Below are 20,259 nucleotides of genomic sequence, written 5' to 3'. Positions count from 1 at the left end.
TTTGTCACTGTAAGAATATCTATCAACCTCTTAAACCTTTAAAAATCTGCCCTGATATCTCTGTCTTATCCAGTGGTCAAAGGTGGATTTGGTAAAGTAACATTCACATTACATTTTGAATTATTAAAAATTTAATGGTACCACTGTCATGAAAGCATTATATACTTAGAATGTACTCTTTTCCTAGAAAAGTAAAATGTCTAAGTTAATATAATTAATGATGAATATAAGTTTGAAAAACATTACAGAGTTATATACACAGGAAATATAGCGTTATTATATTCTAAAGATCATCAAAACATTATATGTCTCTAATAACAGGCTATGAAATCTTGAAAATAAAGCTGTTCCCAGTGAATTTTTATTTTTTTCAAAATACACTAAGTTTTCACACATACTTCTGAACTCGGTATTTTTTTCTACTGATTTTTTTGTTGTTGTTACATCACGCTGTTCAGATTACAATTGCTTTATAGTAACTATTCATCATTAGTATTTGGCAAAGCAACTTTCTCCTTACTAAAATTCTGTTTTGGAAATATCTTGATGCTACTCTTAAGCATTCATATTTCATATAGACTTTAAAATAATTTTTCCTCTTTGAAAGAAACCCACATTGGGACTCTGGTAAAGTTGTATTACATTTATAAACTGATTTCAGAAAAAGGACTTTCTGATTATATTCATTTTCCATACGTCTCCACCTACCTGTTCAGGTCTAGTTTTTTTTGTCTTTAAATACGCTTTCTTAATATTTTTCAGTTAGGTCTTGACATTTTAAAAACAGTATCCTTCGTTGTTTTATGTCATTAGTTTTTCTTATGAGTTACATTCCTTTCCCATTTCTGTTTCTCACTGGTTACTATTATGAAAGAAAAAAGGCTATTGATGTGTATGTTTAATCCAACTATCATACTAAATTATCATCTGATTCTAAAATTTTTATTACACTCTCCTCAACTCCCAGTATCATCCTCCCAGTTACTCCCTGCACATACTCCCTTCCAGTCAAACTGGCTTCCTTTCAATTACTGAACACCTCATCTGCTTCCGGTCATGAGTTCTTCTTCACATGCCTTCTCTAAGCCCAGAAGTCCCTCTGCAACTCCTCGCCTGGCTCGTCCCTGCTAATCCTTTAGATCTCGGCCTAAGTGTCCCTTCCTCAGGGCTGTCATCTGAATTAACTTGATCAGCTTCCCTGTTTATCTGTTCTCATAGCCTTAAGTACCTCTTCAACCATCTCTCACAGTTTGTAATTGATGCATTTACTTGTGTGGTTACTTGTTTAATGACCCTATGTGCCTCCTACGAAACCACATGAAGGCAGGTTCCATGGCTACTTTTGCTCTCCATTTTATTCAGAACGGCTGTCACAGAGGAGGTGCTTAGTAAGTGTGTGGTGTGGAAACAGCACACTCATCACAGTCCTGGGCCCTTGGGCCCCAGGCTTTGAGGCACACAGTTGATTTTACAAGACAAGCTACAAGCTTCCTCGTCAGTCAAAACAGGATGATAAGAATGCCCACTCACTGTGTGGTATTAAATGAGATAATCAAAGATTTGTTTATCTCAATGCTCGGCACATAGAGAGCAGTGTGTTCTGCTGTTTATTACTTCTAATTTTTCTCATCACCAACCCTGCCATGTGTGTCCTTATGAAGGCACTGTCTTTATGAAACATTCCTACCCAAAAACAAAGTACGGATTTTCTTTTTGCTCCATAAAAAAATGGTCAATATATTTTCAACTTCATTATCACCTTCTGAGTGGGAATTTTCGGTGAGGTGGACACAACACAGGAAATGACAGTAATACGTATCAAGTTTTTCATAAATTGTGTGAATGGCTTATTTCTCAGGAGGTCGCTCATGGCAGCATATGTTACTACAAATAGCAGTTAGTGTAAAACAAGAAATTTTATTACAACTTTATAGAACGCATCATATTAAATTCAACTTTCCATAAAACGTAGTTCCATATTGCTGGTTTAGAAATTGCTCGTCTTTCAAAATATATATATAAAATAATACCTCATTTTTATAATATTTTCTATGAATATGAATTTTAAAAAATGATTTCATCACAAATTTTTAATATTTTAAGATTTTATCATAGCCTCTGGCCTAAATTGGATAGACTTTTAAAAATGAATGCAATTTCCTTGCAACAAAAAGAAAATACATAGATATTTTTAAATGTAGATGGGAAAACAATCAAAAATCAAGAGAGTGACATAGCCAATAAAATTGAAAGTATTTTATTTTAAAAAGGAAAATGTGTAAGTTATAGCCTACAATTAGTCTTAGTACGTAGTAGAGTAACATAGATCAAAACAGAAGAAATGAATAGCATGGAGGAAAAAACAATCTGTTAAACAATAGATTCTATTTGCCAATTGATGAGCATCTAGTACATATCAGGAACTATATTAAACAATGAACATAAATCTCATTTAATGCATATAACAGAGGATGAGTATTTTATTCCAAATTAACACATGGGATAGAGGTTAGGTAAACTACCCAAAGTCAGACATAGCTATTGAGTTGCAGCCCTGGAATCTGAACACATACCTGGCTGGCTTCAAGGTCCATGTTCTTTCCACAACAGTCCACTGTTGATACACTCTGCTATCATATTTCAATTTGACAACAATTCTAAATTCTAATGCAAAATAACTTCTGAGCAGTAAGTAGTCATAATTGTCTCTCTGTCCACCAGTATAAAAATATATTTCATTCTTATTAAAAACAGCATTAATACGTTTATGGGTGCTCGATTGCAAAGCTATTCCAATAAACCACTGTGAATCTCAAATTATTAGAATTCCTACCCACAGCACTTTCCTAACGCTGCTATGCTGATTTATAATAATATTACATAACAGTAGCAAATTACTCAATATCATGTTTATTCAGTGCCAAGTTCATGTTGCCATTACATTGTCATTGTATCTCTACTATTAAGGTGCTTAAGGCCATTACACCTGTATGCAGGTGGCTAGAAATGCCGTCCCCGTGTACTCAAAGAACCTGCTCCTGTGACAGAAAAAAATACTATCTGACCTGTTATTGACATATATCAATCCCTTATTTTAGGAGAGACGATAAAAACTTCTAATGAGAGACTATTACTCATGTAAGCTGACAATACTATGACTTACTGTGTACACTTAAATCCTTTGTAGGTCCAAGGACCATGGTAAAAGCAAGTATCATTTGGATTCAGATATAAAATATTACATACTCATATAATATAGAGGTTCTAATAGCTCCATGTTATTGAATTTGTCTCTATCCATACATTGCTGTTATGATACTAGTTTTCCACAGAACATCTGCCAAGTTAGTAGGGGTTTCATATAATAATGGTTTAGACATGGGGAAAAAGAAGAGAGAGGAAGATAGTCTTATTTTTAAAAACTGAGCATTCTTTCATTTGTATTTTTTATCAGTTCCGGGTGTTTTATAATTTCTAATAGAAGAATATGTGAGATTTTGGAAAAAAAAGAAAAAGAAAAGCATTGACCATGAGAGAATTTTATAATGAGTTATAAAATAATGTACATGCTACTTACTTAAAAACTTTCACTGAACACATATTCACTCTGCACATTCAGCACACTTCTTTATAGCAAGTAAATGTACATGTATCTACATAACAGTCTAGGCCTAACATGTACATTGTCTTTAAAAATTAAATCTCATATCCATCCATTGTTGTACCTGTATTAGCTGATTTCAGCATGACATTTAATAAACTGTGCTATTACAGAAGTAGCTACTATTTAGCAGATTAACAGATATTTCACAAACTTGCTACTGATTAATGAATAATTACTATCAAAGCTATGCCACTTAGTATTGTTCTCTGTTTAAGCAGTTTTGTAGGAGTTAGAAATTCCTTTCAACGAAATCATACAGCATGACAAATACCCAAACATATTTACAAATACAGTTTTCTGTTCACTGACTCTGATATTCTTTGAACTTCGTCACAGGAATCTTCATCATCACTGTATTCAAAAGCAGAACCACTGTCAGTATCTGAATACTCCATAGCAAAGTTTTCACACCGACTCTTCTGGTTCTGAAGCAGTTCCTTTGTATCTCATGACTGGTAGAGAACTCAACAGTAGCTTGCTATCTCAGGGGAACGCAGAGTGTATGAGGCCAAGGTAGACGATAGTTCATGCAAAGTTGCTGTCCCAGTGAGGGCTCTCCCTTTCCAGCTCTACAGCAGCGTGAGTGCCGTGAACAGTCCTAGCATTCTCACAGTGTCAGCCTTCATGGAAACTGACACTACTCCAATTGCTTATGAACTTAGGGCAATTCATGGGTTGGAGCCCTTTATTCTCAGTCAAGTGTAACAGTTTAATGCCCACAGTTAAGTTTGGACGACATAGGGCAAAATGAACCCTATTCATCTCAAAATCAAAGTTACTACAAGTAGGATGTTCAAAGTGGATAGGATATGACAGGTGTCAAAGAGCCACGTAAAGTGAAATTATACTTTGAATTAATTATACACTAAAATTGTAGAGTTTGTGACAAATTCAACTGTGCTGTTTGAAAGTTTGGTCCCAGAGCAAATAAAAGTTCTAAAAAAAAAAAAAAGTTGTATCAGGCCACTCACTGACTCTACTTTCTATTAGTCGTGAAGTTATTCCAACATGCTTTACACCTCCCACATTCTAACAGAACATACATATTAAGTGTAAAATGAATTAATGTATGCAAATAAATGCCTGTCTTCTAACCAAGCTTGGCAGAGAGTAAGCAATCAGTAAATAATAGCTTGTCATCATCATAACCACCACCACCACCATCATCATCATCATCATCACTTTAGGGTCCTTTGACATCTAGGAAGCACATGACCCATTTGAATAAATATACCATGTTCAGCCATGTATAATGCGCTCCCATGTATAATGTGCACCCATGTTTTTGGCCCAAACTTTCAGGGAAAAAATCTTTCATTTAAAATTTTTAACTCAATTTTTTATTTGTTTACATTTAAGTACTTTTTTTGTATTATAAAGGAATTTTAGCTTTTAGTTTTTAACATATTATGGCACAAGAAATTTTAAGTAACAAATAATTACAAAACACAAGAACAGATACAAGGTACAATAAATGTTATGTACCGGTAAGAAATTTATGATATTTACACACCACAGAAGGCCAAGAACTCTTCATCGTTGCAAGTTTGTCCTAAGTTCAACAAAACCAATGATCCTATTCCAGGGTATTATTTTGCATATGGATATCATTATTGATTTCTAGAGTTACACTTTTAACTCATAAGCATAAATAAAAGGATTAAAAACATGTATATAGGTACGGAATTAGTACTACCCATGTATAATGCACATCCTTATTTTTCCTTCACACATTTGGGCAAAAAAAGTGTCCATTAATCAGGGCAAAATATAGTACTTTCCTTATAAAACCTCCTTCCCTAAGTTTTTATACTAATATCAGTCTCCCAATTCTTTTCTGACATCGATTCTCAATTTATTTTCCTGAATCTTCTCTAGTTCACTGTAATCTAGATGTTTCTCCAAACTTCTTTTTATTGCTCTGATTTCTCTATTTGGGGAAATCTCACACAATCCTATAGCTATTAGTTTTATATTAATGACTTCTGAGTCTTCATTTCTCACGTTAACTTCTCTCCTATTGGCCATCCCTGTCTGGAAGTTCCATTGCAACCTGTAATTCAAACTTACTTCATATTCTTTTAACCTCAAAACCACTATTTTCCTTGGGTTCTCTATCTTGGTAAATGATATCACTGTTCTTGCATTCACCTAGGCTCAAAAGACTAGATTCATTTTTTTTTAAATCTTCTCTCTCAGTCCTTGCATGTGTTGATTACCTTGGTCTATCTTAGCCTTTCCTCTTACATCTTTCCATCCTTTGCATTTTCATAGCCACTGTTTCTACTTTGGATCATCACCATCATTACTACCCTAAAATGTTAATATGGACTCACAACTGATCTCTCTGACTCTCTTCCTTTCAGAGTCCAGACAATTTTTTTGAAGACATTAAAAACTAAGCTCGGAAGGATGTGTTAAGTTAGCAAGATGAGTCAGGAGATGTATTTTCTAAAAACAAATACAACATACGCAATAACCCCGAGATAGAAAATAGCTTATTGTAAAACAAAAAGGTTGGAATTCAGGGACTGAAGGAAAGAAGGCAAGGGGCAGGAACAGATCATTCAGCACATGTAGGCTACTCTAAAGATTTATTTTAAAATGGAATTGACTAGGTGAACCCTTTTTCCTGTACCATGTTAAATAAAATCTAAAAAGTTAGTTCAAAAGTTTAATCTTAGAGAAAATAATCTGTATGCCATAATGAAATAAAGAATCAAGAAAATAATTTTAGATGAATAATTTCAGAACACTGATTAAAATAAATGTTACTATATAGCCTTTTATGTATTAAAGAACATATCTAAGCACAAAATGTGATCTCTTTTCTTTAGAATCTTCCAATGTAGAATATAGGAGTAATGAAAGAACAAATACATTTAAAAAAATAAATGTATTATCAAGAATATATATCAACTTATGATCACCATAGAATTGAGCATAGAGCAGATCCTCTTTCTGGAGTCCAAGCAAGGCAGCATCTACTTTCTCATCAATAACAGAGACTCATGACATAAAGAGAATACTTCTCTAGGTAGAACAATTATTAGTGTTAGCCATAAGGTAACTCCAAAGTTTATTCTTCGTGTTAATATAGAGGTGAATATTTCCATTCACTGTATCAATTCACTTTCTGAGATAATGCAAATCCTTTTCGATCCATACCCATGGAAGGTCACAATAAGAGAATCACAGTAATGAATTTGGAAGAATTTTATTTTCACATTATTTTTCATGTTACTCCTGCTGGGTTAATGGTATAATGAATTTTTATGTGATATAGGAACTTCATATTCTATGGCATACTCCAATGACAATGAACATAGACATTCATTAGGTTGAACTAGGTGAAACTGCCATTTTTTCTGGTTAAAAAGAAATGACCACTTTTTGGGAATTTCATCTGGTTCGACCTTGTAAGTGTAATATGCAAAAGTGAAAAGGAGAAAAAAAGCAATTGCAGAGGGATACATATTGCTATGTCTTTCTGTTGTGCTTCCTTCAGGACACTAGCTTAACTAAGATTTAACAGTTATCCATACTGCTTCCATATTCCATATTTGAATGCATTCATTCCTCTGACTGTTGATGTCATTGATGGGTTTTTTTCTTCTATCTGGTCATTAAATATAATTTTCTCTACATTTCATACCTAGTGTAAGGAATAACCACTGAAAAAATTCTGAATCCTAGTTTTTGTTGTTGTTGTTGCTAGAGTAAGGATGGCATTTACTCTGTACTCCAACTTTGAATATTACACTCTTTGGCAAAGTTATACAAATCTAGAATGTCTCCCCAGACTATATTTTATGGAGAGAAGGAAGAGCTTATTGCTCTCATTTATTCTGTTACTTTATACTTGTTTAGGAGTACAGACTGTTAGTATAATGCCATTGTTTTCTTAGGGGCCCATTTGGTCTTTTTCTGAATGATTTCAAGATGTCTTAAGAGGGGGAAAAAGCATTTACTAAAATTTTGAAACACAATCCTGAAGTGCAATATAATAGATGTTCTGTTCATTATCTCAAATCAAACACTCATTTTCCTGTTAATTCTACACTTCCCCTTCTGTTATCTATATTTCATAAAATAACCTGGATTAAGATAAATCTGATGGTTGGTTTTACTTTTCAGATACTGTTCATGTAATTTTGTAATGTAAAGTGGCCAAAAAAAAGTTTGAATTTTGGGAGAAGATATTAATAGACAAATTATTTCATGGGTCTAAAGCGTTATGGTATCTCATGCTTCATGGGGATCTCATGGCCATATGCTTTAATGAATCAAATAATGCATTGATCCTTTCCTTTTTCTTTGTTTCTTCTGCATTTCACAGAGCTTAAAATGTATTCTTCATTTTTTCCTGTCTTTCAAATAGAGAAAAAGGAAGCATGTTGGAATGATTACTGGAATTTTTGTGCTAATAAATCTCAGTGATGCATGTTTGAAATGAATACTAAGTTGAATGGTCACATATTTCCAAAGGCTTCCAGTGGCCGGTTAGCTCAGTTGGTCAGAGCAAGGTGCTAATAACACCAAGGTTGACGGTTTGATCCTCACATTGGCCACTGTGAGCTGTGCCTTCCTTAAAAAATAATAAACATAAATAAAAAAGAAAAAGTTTTCCTAAAGTGCCCTCAGGCCAGGAGGGTGTTCTCTCCTGTAAAAATTTCTATGCAACATGTCAGGAGAGTTTCTCCTATTTCTTGTTCTATTGCCAAGTTAGCGTATGACCTTAAGAAAATATCCCATTCTCTGTTTCATTTTTCACATTTGAAATGGTGATTGAAATCACTGCTCCGTCCTCCTCTGTAATTAGTTAGAATTTTAACAAAGCAGAAACTGTTTAAAAGTTCTAATTATCATGGTTTTCAATGCTCCTGGGATGATTCATCCTGAATCCAAGGATATTTCTTTAGGTAGAAAAGGATATTATAAGTCTGCAACTGTGATGTACTATCTGAATATGTAAGTAGCATATCATGGCATGGATTTTCATATTCATAATTGTATCTGTGATTAATGAAATGTATTTTCACATAGAAATCAGACATGTTCACTTGAAATAATATATTCTCATAATCAGAGGTCAAAAATATAATAAATGTCTATGGAATAATATTTTGATAACTAAAAATTAAAATTCAGATTTTAATTGGGCATTTTTAAGGAAGAGAAATATCCAGAATTTTAAAATAGAGTTAAATTGTAAAAGATTTCCTATTTTTTTACTTGCTTATCAAATATTTCTTATATTGCATTAATTGAATAAACAAAATTCTTTGGTGATTTCAAAATTCAGTGCATCTAATAGGCTATAATTTTATCCAAATTGAAGATTAACTTTGAATCAAAGCTACACAGAAGAAACAACATAATAGGTAAAGAAAGGAAAGTTATGGCTATGTGTACACGAGGCTAATTTGAATAAAAATTACTAAAGCCAAATCACTGCATACAATATAAACCACAGTTGTTCTTAGTTAGGAAAAGCAAACAGGGTTTTAGACTTACTGTTAAATATATCAATCAATTTTTGGCAAGAATTTTGGTATATTAGACATGCCCTAACTCCATAGTACTGTAGCAGTCTGTGTAATAGCAAAGTTAGGAAAAATGTAAATATCTATCAATGTGGAATTTATTATAATTTCATAAGATAAATGCAAGGGAATGTTAAAAAAGTATTAAAATAATGAAAGAAAACCTGTATGTATATCATCTGCATGATATCTTCAGTGAAAAGACTATGGTGCTGAACCACGAGTGTATGCTCTCATTTATATAAAATACACACACGATAAAATAAGTATACATTGAAATGAATAGATCACTTTAGGATGACATAACAAAAAAAGTAATTATAATAAGGGAAGAGAATGCATGATTAAAGGTCAGAAGAAGGAGGGAGAATTACTTTTGTAGCTTTTGAATTTTATGTTATATGCTTGAATTACCTGTCATAAAACAAATCTTTTTGAAAGTAAATATATGAAATAATACAAATTGACTCCTACAAGCGATCTGTGGATAGGGAGCCTGGCTGGTAAGTTCTTTTACTTTCCTGGAAGGCCTCATCGATATTGATTGCATGGTTAGCTGCTATCCATCCCTGGGTTACCCCTCACAGTCACCCCAAAGCCATTCCCAGCTAGCAGAGCTACAGCTAACTTATGCTGGCCTAGTCTGACTACATTGGAGAGATACCAACATAGCAGGTGCAGCAAGTAAAAACATTTGACACAGTATTCTCCAGTGTCACTTACAGCACTGCCTTTTGCCCTACTTTCACTAGCAGCAATTACAGAAACTAGATGACAAACTAAGGAAAGTATTTTTTCAGAAAGTACATCTGATTATTAAGTTAACACGCTTCACAACTGTTAGGATGGTGATTTGGATCTCTTAAAAGGTTACGATACCAATTGTATGTGTATATACATATAAATATTTCACATGTAGATATCCATGTATGTATATAATAATTAATATTTTAATATTTAATATTTCTTTGACATTGTATTTTTGTCATTTCCACTAGCAATCAGAAAATAAATGTTCTCTTTATAATAAATTTTCATAATTTAATCACACAGCATACATTCATTGCATATATTAAGTCATAGTAAATCTTTGCATCGAGAGTAGAGCCTAGTAATTAGAAGAACAAATGCAAGAGTTATTTCATCTAGGTTCAAATATCAGATTTGCCATTAATTAGCTATCTTGAGTAAGATACTTAAGTTCTCTCCGCTTTTCAATTTTCTTGGGAAAATAATAGTATTTAGTAGGGCTAATTTTATGAAGAATAAGCAATGAAACTTATGAAAAGCATCGAGTGTCTGAATACTAAAGTTACTCAATAAACAATAATTAAACAATACTGTTATTATTTCATTTCTATTATTATAGCATGTCTAACACCAATAGATTCTATTCACTCTTGTTTACCTACTGATGGCTCATCACTACTTTCATGTCTCTTCTATTATATTAACCTAGAAAGTTCCTCAAGAATTAGAAGTCATTTCTTCATAGTCAGTCCCTCTGTTGTTAATATAAAATAAAAACATGCTTCAAAATTCAATGAACTGTTTCAGATCACATTGACTAAATTTTCTACTATGGCTTACTCTCTAATCCGAAACCTACAGAAATTAATGAAACTAGTGGTATATATACAAATGGAATACTATTCTGCCATAAGAAAAGATGAAATAGTGCCATTTGTGACAACATGGATTGATCTTGAGATTATTATGCTAAGCAAAATAAGTCAGACCGAAAAAGTCGAGACCCATATGATTTCACTGATATGTGGGATATAAAACTGAAAGCAACAAGGGAATAAGAAAAAAAGACAAAAAAACAAAAACTCATAGACATAGACAATAGTTTACCAGAGGGTAAGGTGGGAGGAGGGTGGTAGATGAGGGTAAACGGGATCAAATATATGGTGATGGAAGGAGAACTGACTCTGGATGGTGAGCACACAATGTGATATATAGATGATGTATTATAAAATTGTACACTTGAAACCTATGTAACTTAACTAACCATTGTCACCCCCAATAAACTTTAATAAAAAAAATAGTTTCATGCTATAATACAGAAAAAGAATGATGTCCATCCATCCATCCATCCATCCATTCATTCATTCATTCATTCATTTATTCATTCATGCAAGAATGTAGGGTTGCCAGATTAGCAAATATAAATACAGGGCACACATCTTTATGTAAATTTTAGATAAACAATGACTATTTTTTTGTTTAAATGTGCCTCATGTAATAATATACTTATAGTAAAAAATTATTCATTATTTATCTGACATTCAAATTTAACCGGTGTCTTATATTTTATCTGGCAATCATAAATAGTTTCTGTACATAGACTCTAAGGTACTCTCTTAGGTATAATAAGGGGTAAAGAACAAAATTCTTGCCCTCCAAATGTTACAATCTAATGGGTAAGACAGATTATTGATAGTTATAATGCAGTGTGATCAGAGTACGTCAGAGGTATGACTAAGTGACACAAAATCACTTGGGAATGCCTCAACCCTGACTGGGAGATGAGTGGTGGGGATGCATAGCTTGATGGTGGAGAGGCTCATGGGAAGCTACGGGAAGTAATGATGTGTCAGGTAAAAAACAGTATGTATGCAGAAATTTGTCAACAGAGAAAGTAAGGTGGTCATATCACTAGGAACATCCTGTGGAAAAGTATGAAAAAATCTTGTGTGTAGCAAACAGCAATTAATTCATAATGGCTGAAACTCTTGAAGCAAAAAGAAGAGGAAAGAGAAATGAGGCTAGCTGCGTTGGGACTTGAAAAATTATAAATGGCTATATATCAACTATACAAATATCTTTAAAAATCCAACAGATTGTTTTACCACATTCTTAAACATATATAAAATCTCTCAAGGGGAGAAAAAAACAGGATTAGCAGGAGGCAAAGAGTGGACAATGTGCTCCCATTTGTCTGGGATTTATTATTTTGTTTTTTTTCGTTGTTGTTGTTTTTCATTTTTTTCTGTGTTTTTATTGTTTTTTGCTGTTAGAGACTAAAGTAAATTGCTAGGGAAAAAGTATCAAATTCTTTTTGGATAACTGTAAGTAGAAAAATATTTAGATAAAGTCAGTGGTAACAATGTTATTACCAGGAAGTCTTGCCTGATTCACATCACCCAATTGTTCTCTTTACTCCCTCTACTCAATACCCCCATATACCAGTTTACTTGATATTAGTAGCTGACAGATAGGGGATGTTTGGAAAACTGTTCCGTAGTTGTCCTTTGTGCTCTGGGTCCTGCAGAACTCACTGTGCATCTACTCTGTATCTCACCTACCACACTCCATTCAGAGCCACTTCTGTATGAGTGCTGAGGTCGGGGTGCACTGAGTATTGCCCTCACTATTACTAAACAATCCTTAATTGAGCATCTACTACATTAGGACCACTGGGAAGACAGGTAGCAAGAGCCATGCACTGTTACTTTGAATTTATAGCTGAGAACCCCGATGCACAAATGGTAACAGGATAGGGTCATTTTAAAAATAGCTGTGGCACAATTGAAACTGACCAAAAGTTTTAGCTTCAATGATACTTGGGAGAACCTACAATTACTGAGCATTTCTCTAAAATGTCTGCCCCTTAAGAGTGAAATCTTGTATTAATACAGTCATATGGCATGAGAAAACCATTCCCCTGAGCTAGGCCACAGCCTGTTTTTGTACAGCTCTCAAAGTGTGAATGGGTTTTACATCCTTAAAGAGTTAAAAATAGAAGAAGCAAAAACAAACAAACAAAAAAGAATATGTGACAAAGATCATATGTGACATGCAAACCCTAGAATATTACTATCTGCTTCTTTACAGAAAAAGTTTGTTGACTCCTAATTAGATGAAGGAACTGAATGAACATCAGAGAGATTCAAAGACTTGCCTGGAGTCACACAGTTAAAAAGTGACAGATGCAGATTTTAAATCAGAATCACCTATTCCCAGTGTCCATGCGCCTTCCGATAAACATGCTATATTTCTGATCTTGGAAATATCGATCCTTGTCAGTTTCTAGGCTGTGGTCAAAGAGTGTTATTCTGCAGGTTGTCTTTACCTTGACCATTCTAACTGGATAACTGCAACTGGATAGATGTGAATTTTCATTCACCAAACTCCAAGTTCACTGTTGTATAAAAAACACTGCCCTGCCACTCCCTTCCATTCTTGTGATTTTATGCATCTGCTTCTCCAGGGCAGACAATCTAATCAGACCAAAGTGCTTAATTAATGTTTTCTCAGCTAACAAAAATGGAATCTACACTGCAGCTAATTACTTAGTGATTCAACAATAACTTTTGCAGATTTTAACTACATCTAAAATAACTCAAAAGAAAATGCTTAATCAATATAACCTGTAGTTTAATCAAACGTCATACCATTTGATAGTTTTTTAAAGATCACACAGCAAATAACCTGCTAATTAAATAATGCCTCGATTCGAACTTTTAATAATCTTAATTAAGGCACCTAGTGGTTTTAATTATGTGTAGCTACAGCACGATGCTCACAACCATCCATTCCTATACTTGTTATTAATCACAATTGAGAAATCTATCTTATCTCACAACCAGATAGTCATAGCCGTCTAGCATTTCAATTTGTAGAACAGAACACAGTTAGTCATATTTTTCTATCAGATACATGTTGTATTTTTTTTTAACTCTGCCCCGGATTTTGGGCTGATATCCTTTATGAACAAAATAGCCAAAACTCCTTTCCTAATTCAACGTGCATTTAAAGGGTTAGTTTTATTCTTACTTCCCTCCCTTCTTCCCTCTTTTTCTCTCTCCTTTTTTCCCTACTTCATCTATCTTTCTATCCATATATCCATCCATCCACCCATCCATCCATCCATCCATCCATCCATCCATCCATACATACATACATCCACCCAATCCATGTGTCTAAAACATGTAAGAAACCATGTTACAGCCTCTGACAGATACAGTGATGTATAATGCATTGTCCTTACTCTCAAGGAATTTTTAGTTTAATAAAGGGAAGTATGAGAAGTTGGAAACAAACCTTTATTTCATGCTAATGATAGATTAAAAACTATGAAAATATTTTATTTAACAATAAGTAATATTTTTTCAGTGATCACCCCATGGCAATTTCTGTAACAGAGATTTACACTTTCAAACTTACTTTATCTTCACAACAATACTATGATTTAGCTACTATTATAATTTCACAGTTTGACAGATGAAGAAACTGAGGTAAATAGACACTAAGCAAATTTCCCAATGCCATAAAGATGATGAGTGGCACAGCAGTGATTCAAACCCAGGTAGTCTGACCATAGGTACCACTTGCTATATACACTCCTTTCATCACAAAGTATCATATTTGACACTCACAACAAGCCTATAATAGATACATGTTTAGAGTGTCATCTCAGATTACCATAATCACAATTCTCTAATAATTTCCCTTACTCTACTCCCACCCAGGTGAAACTTTAATAACCCTTTTCTTTGCCAGTAGGCTATCATGCTCATAGCTCCTTAGACATACCCTCTTGGAGTTAAGTAGTCTTCGCTAACTGGTCCTGATCAAACTGGCCAATCAGATTCTGCTTAGGGGGAACTGGGACTCAAAGACATTTGTACCTGAAAACAAGTAAAAAACTTGGGAGCTCTGGCTGAATCATTGCCACTACATGGATAGAAAAGACAGAGACAACAGGTGTACAGCAAGAAAGACAGAAATGTACATAGAAATTGGAAATAAGAAAGAGAAGCCTACTTGTTTTGAATAGATTTCTTGGCTGCTCATTATAGTTTTTGAGAGGACCAAGGAAACTTGGTCCATAATATAGCTCATTATCCACCCACTATGGATCCCTTCTGAGTCATACAAGTGTGAGTAGGATTTTATTACTTACAATTAAAAGAAAAACTATTACACATTTGATACAGATATTCACTTTCATTTTTCAACTGGGGGAATAGAAGCTCCAGGAGTTTGTGTGAGACACACAAAGCTAATTATGATAGGGGTGGTGGGTAATTATAAATCCCACAATCTAAGTATATATGAAGGGATCTGGAAGGAAAAGAAAGAAACTGCAAGTGGATAGAAACCTTTATAATGGCTGTGTAAAAAAGGAGACATTTGCCAGGTCTTCAAATATTGACAGAATTTATTTTTGTAGTGATAGAGGAGTGTTCTAAATAGCGGGTTGAACATGGACGTGTGGAGAGGTTCAGCTTCACAAAAACCAAGTTGGATTGAGGGTATATGGAAGATTCAGCAAGAAATGTAGACTGGGCTATATTATTGCAGACAGAAAATACTACCAGGCTGTAACATGTGTGCATTTGAAATATTTATTTAAGGGCATGCAGGTGACATGATCGTAAGCTTTAAGGAGATCCTCTGGCAATGTTGTGTGGTATATGAGAAGAGACAAGGTATAAGAAGACCCCTTAGGATTTCAATGAGAAGACTAAAAGGGCCTGAAGAAGTAACTCCTCAAAATCCATAGTTTCTTCATTAGGAACGTAAATAGTCTGCCTCAATAGAACTCTCTATCAACATCCCTTTCCCCATAGCCAAGAAGAACCTCCCACCCCCTGACACACACACACACACACACACACACACACACACACACACCATAAAATAATGTGGATAATCATAGAGGGATATGAACCACCAACACCACCTCTGTTGAAATGACACAACTCTACTGTCATAGATTACTAAATAGTACGTATAGCCTTTGTTTTCACATCCATAAAATGTATTTCTATGCAGAGGGCAGGGGAAAAAACAAGTGTAGAGGACCTAGATAATTATAATAAAATGTAATTCAAACTGGGGCCAGCCCGGTGGCTCAGGCGGTTAGAGCTCCGTGCTCCTAACTCCGAAGGCTGCCGGTTCGATTCCTACATGGGCCAGTGGGCTCTCAACCACAAGGTTGCCAGTTCAATTCCTCGAGTCCTGCAAGGGATGGTGGGCTCCGCCCCCTGCAACTAAAATTGAACACAGCACCTTGAGCTGAGCTGCCGCTGAGCTCCCGGATGGCTCAGTTGGTTGGAGCGCGTCCTCTCAACCACAAGGTTGCCGGTTTTGACTCCCGCAAGGATGGTGGGTTGTGCCCCCTGCAACTAGCAACGGCAACTGGACCTGGAGCTGAGCTGCGCCCTCCACAACTAAGATTGAAAGGACAACAACTTGACTTGGAAAAAAGTCCTAGAAGTACACACTGTTCCCCAATAAAGTCCTGTTCCCCTTCCCCAATTAAAAAAAAAAAAAAATCTTAAAAAAAATGTAATTCAAACTAAAATTTTGTATGCATTGGTATGGCCAGAGTATAGAGAGGTCATTTGGTGCTATCTTGTCAGGAACACAAAATTTAGGCATCACCTTCCTGGAAGAACTTACCATTGTATTGAATCTTTTTTTTTTTTTTTTTTTTTAATTTCAGGTGTACAAAACAACTAGTGATTATATATTTATATGTCTCACAAAGTGATAACCCCAATAAGTCTGACACTGCACATAGTTATTACAATAGTATTGACTATATTGCCTATGCTATACTTTACATGCCTGTGATTACTTTTTAAAATTATAGCTGACATTCAATATTATTTTATATTAGTTTCAGGTATACAGCATATTGAATCTTCAAAAATAGAGTTATCCAGGCAAGGTAAGAGGTGGGACAAAGTGGGGTGGGGTAGGAAGTGGGCAGACATTTTAAGCAGAGAGGATCTTGTGAGCAAAAACAGATACAGAGTTAAAAAAACAGTAGAGAAACTACAAACATTTCTGTGTCTTTAAAACACTACAGCAAGAGTCAGGGAGTAGTGTGCTTATCAGGCTAGAGATGGGGAGGGAAGGAACCAGGTCACAGGAGGACCTAGAGAGAGGTTCAAACTACTTAACACAAGGTATAAGCACTGAACTCTCAAATAACCCTACACAAAGTATCTCCAGGAAACTTGACAGCATGGAGGCATTTCACCTTGACCCTCAGAAACAAACTATTTATATCTAGAGAAAGCCTAAAATTAGATTGGCTTAAAACATTCCCATAGACATACACAAACGAGATCATCTGTCATGTCAGCAACTAACTTCCTGAATTAGATTTAAAATATCTCTTAGTGTCAAAGCAATAGAATGGCTAAGACACTAATAACCAACATCTTTGCTAAGGGATTTTAATGAGAATAGAAAAACATCACAATCTATACTATTTTTTGTTATGCACAAATCCTATAATCCTGGTAAAAGTGTCAACGGAGGCTGTCATTACACAGCAAAGGGAGAAAATTGTTAAAACAAAGTGATGGTATAATAGCTGATGTTTTTGTGCATTTGCTATGTGCTAGGCAATATATCATGCGCTCTAAATAAATTGTCTAAAGAAAAATCTGAAACTACTTCTCCAAAATACTTCGCCACAACTTTTTTCCACCACAACATCCTATATTGTATGACCATAAAAGGATGGTCATTGGAGTCCAACATACCCAGTTATGGACCCTCTCTATTAATTCTATACACTGCGGAACGTTCGGGAACTTAATTGTCTGAACTTGTTCCTTTAGGCAAGTTACTTAACCTTGTTGAGCCTGAGTTTGCTTATCTGTAAAAATAGGACTATAATATCTACATTGCAGAGTGATAAAGATTCAATGAGATAATGTAAATGAAGACCTCTGAGACAAATTCAGCACTTACTGGCATGAGTGAAAATTTCTTGGCCAAGCTCGTTTAGGTACTTTTTCAGTCCAATGGAAGATACCTGTATTTGGGCATCTGCTTTTGTTTGGTAATTTAACTTTCATAAGAGGACAGCAATCCAGAACATGCAGTTCTACATGTAATTGGTCACATCAAGTAGCAACACTACAGCTATGGGGAACTGATCGCTCCAGGGTGTTGCCAGCACTGTGGGTAGATCATGCTTCCTTGAGCAATCAGTATGTCTGTATTTTAGTGACTCTGTGCTTTTGCTGGAATGCACAGCTCCAAACTACGCCCAGCTTTCAGAGACATACTGGATCTCCCAGAACGGATTGTGGTTCTGATTTTATTCTCTTTTCCTATCTGCTCCCAACCTCCATATATCCCATGTCCCTTTTGCCTCAATTTTCCAGTATTTTATTTTTCCTAAGAAGTTGATCATTCTTCCTTCCTCCTTTCATTTCTCTAAAAAGAAAACAACTCCCCACAAACAAACAAACAAAACAGTGAAATGAGCAGATTCTCAACAGATTAAAACTCAGAGCTCTACTGTGTAGACATCCTCAACTGCTAGCCAGGTCCTCTAAAGGCTTAGTATTACCTTTGAGATTAAACACATAGTTCGGGACCCTGATCTCTGCTCCCTAGGTGCATGGTAGAGGCCTTAGGACATGTGAAGTGATGGGGTACAGGACAGAGCAGAGAAGACAAGGAAGCACCATCCAAAGCCAAGAAAACCTCTTTGGCACTGCTGTTTATGACACATTTGGGGGAGTTGTATTATTATTGTTATTGTTGTTTTAAGAACACATAACATTTTTTGGAGGATAAGGCATTTATATCTAAAATAATGGTAAGTGTTCATTCATTTCCTTTCTCCAGATGACCAGGAGGTCAAACCATATATTTTCCTGACTGAAAAAAAAAAAAAAAAAAAATAATAATAATAATAATAAAAACCTTGGAAAAATAAGCTGGTTGTATCTCCTTTCTCTAGTTTGATAAAAATATTTTTAGAAGTTGCAGCTGCTCTATTAGGAAATGATTGAGTCAGGGTAAAAAAGGAATATTCAAATTTTACATTCAGGAAAGTAATGTGATTTCCAAAATCTTCTTACCATACATATCACCGACTGAAGTTCTTGATTATATTCCTAGCCTCATCCCCTCTGGGACTTGTGATGACTTTCTAATTACAAGGTGGTACCACCTACTCACTAATATCATCCTTCTCCCTCAAAATTAATACAAAAATTCCCTAGACAAATTTAGTATCATTATAATAAATATCTGAGAAGAAGAATGTTATAGGAATGGATTATGTACATTTTCAAAGGGCAGCTTTTCATAATAATCAAATTAATCCGTAGAATGGGCTAGTGCCAGGTTTTAAACTTAGAACATGATGAACACAATGAGAAGATAAACAAACTAAGCGGCTATTCCATTGCCCTGCTTATTTATAGTGTAGCAAAAGAGAAACAATTGGCCGCATTGTGCATGACAAAGCAAAATGTGAGCCACTTGGACAGTGATATATGGAAAAACTAAGCAAAACACACCAGGCATGTTTGATAGGTCATTGTTTAAAGATCGAGCAAGAATATAGGTGATTCTTTACCATCTTGGTGGACATAGCAGGGGGCCAGAGATCTCTAAAAAAAACAAAACATGTATACACTCAAACGCTTTCACAGAGCTCTTTTACCAGCTAATCATGGAGATTCAAAGTGGTCACTTCTCACACATCTATGACTTGCTTGGTATAATTTCATTGTGCTAATAGATATTTCAGCACCTTAAATTCTCCAGAAGATTTTAAAGAGAGAAAGGAATATATGAGACAGAAAAACTGAACTCAACATTTGTGTTAGTCCCCACAAAAGTTCTGAGATATCTGGCTGTCATTCAACCTGAGTCTTGATCGCCCCTCTTATAAAATGAAGATAATGTATATAAATATGTAGCCGGAGTGTGTGTATGTAATTTAAAAAAAAAATGTTTAAAATAACCACTGGAACCCAGACAAGTGCTATATTGTGTTAACTCAGTATTTTTTGTGTAATACATTTGTACCATGTTGATACAGCCTAGGCAATTATGCCAGCTATACGCTATTCCACATGGCAAATCATAGTTTCTATCTTATTTATGGTCTCTAAGCCAGTATTAAAACAATAAACAGCATAATTTTTGGACTGACAGATAATACCCAAAGGCAACACTGGAAAGTGACACATCAGAGAGCCTGCACTTCATTACCTTAAATAATAAAAATTTACCAAAATTTTGTCACCTTGAGAGTTAAGCAGTTGCTAC

The 20,259-nt window shown here is 34.8% G+C and overlaps 1 protein-coding gene across 4 annotated transcripts in view; it reads right to left on the bottom strand.

Annotated features, from left to right (window-relative positions):
• PRKG1 (protein kinase cGMP-dependent 1) overlaps nt 1–20,259 on the bottom strand; it is a 1,140,935-nt gene that overhangs the window by 131,671 nt on the left and 989,005 nt on the right. Inside the window, exon 1 of one of the 4 annotated variants that reach the window (XM_074339437.2) lies at nt 3,974–4,263. The exons of the other annotated variants lie outside the window; for them this stretch is intronic. Coding sequence (XP_074195538.1) covers nt 3,974–4,059 — 86 coding nt within the window. The 5' untranslated portion in view covers nt 4,060–4,263. Of the gene's footprint in view, nt 1–3,973; nt 4,264–20,259 lie in introns of those variants that run through there. 4 annotated transcript variants of the gene reach the window in all.

Source organism: Rhinolophus sinicus, chromosome 15 (assembly GCF_057876585.1).
Source record: "Rhinolophus sinicus isolate RSI-liver-muscle chromosome 15, RSI-T2T, whole genome shotgun sequence".
NCBI classification, from domain to species: Eukaryota; Metazoa; Chordata; class Mammalia; order Chiroptera; family Rhinolophidae; genus Rhinolophus; species Rhinolophus sinicus.
This window is presented reverse-complemented; position numbering and strand designations above follow the sequence as displayed.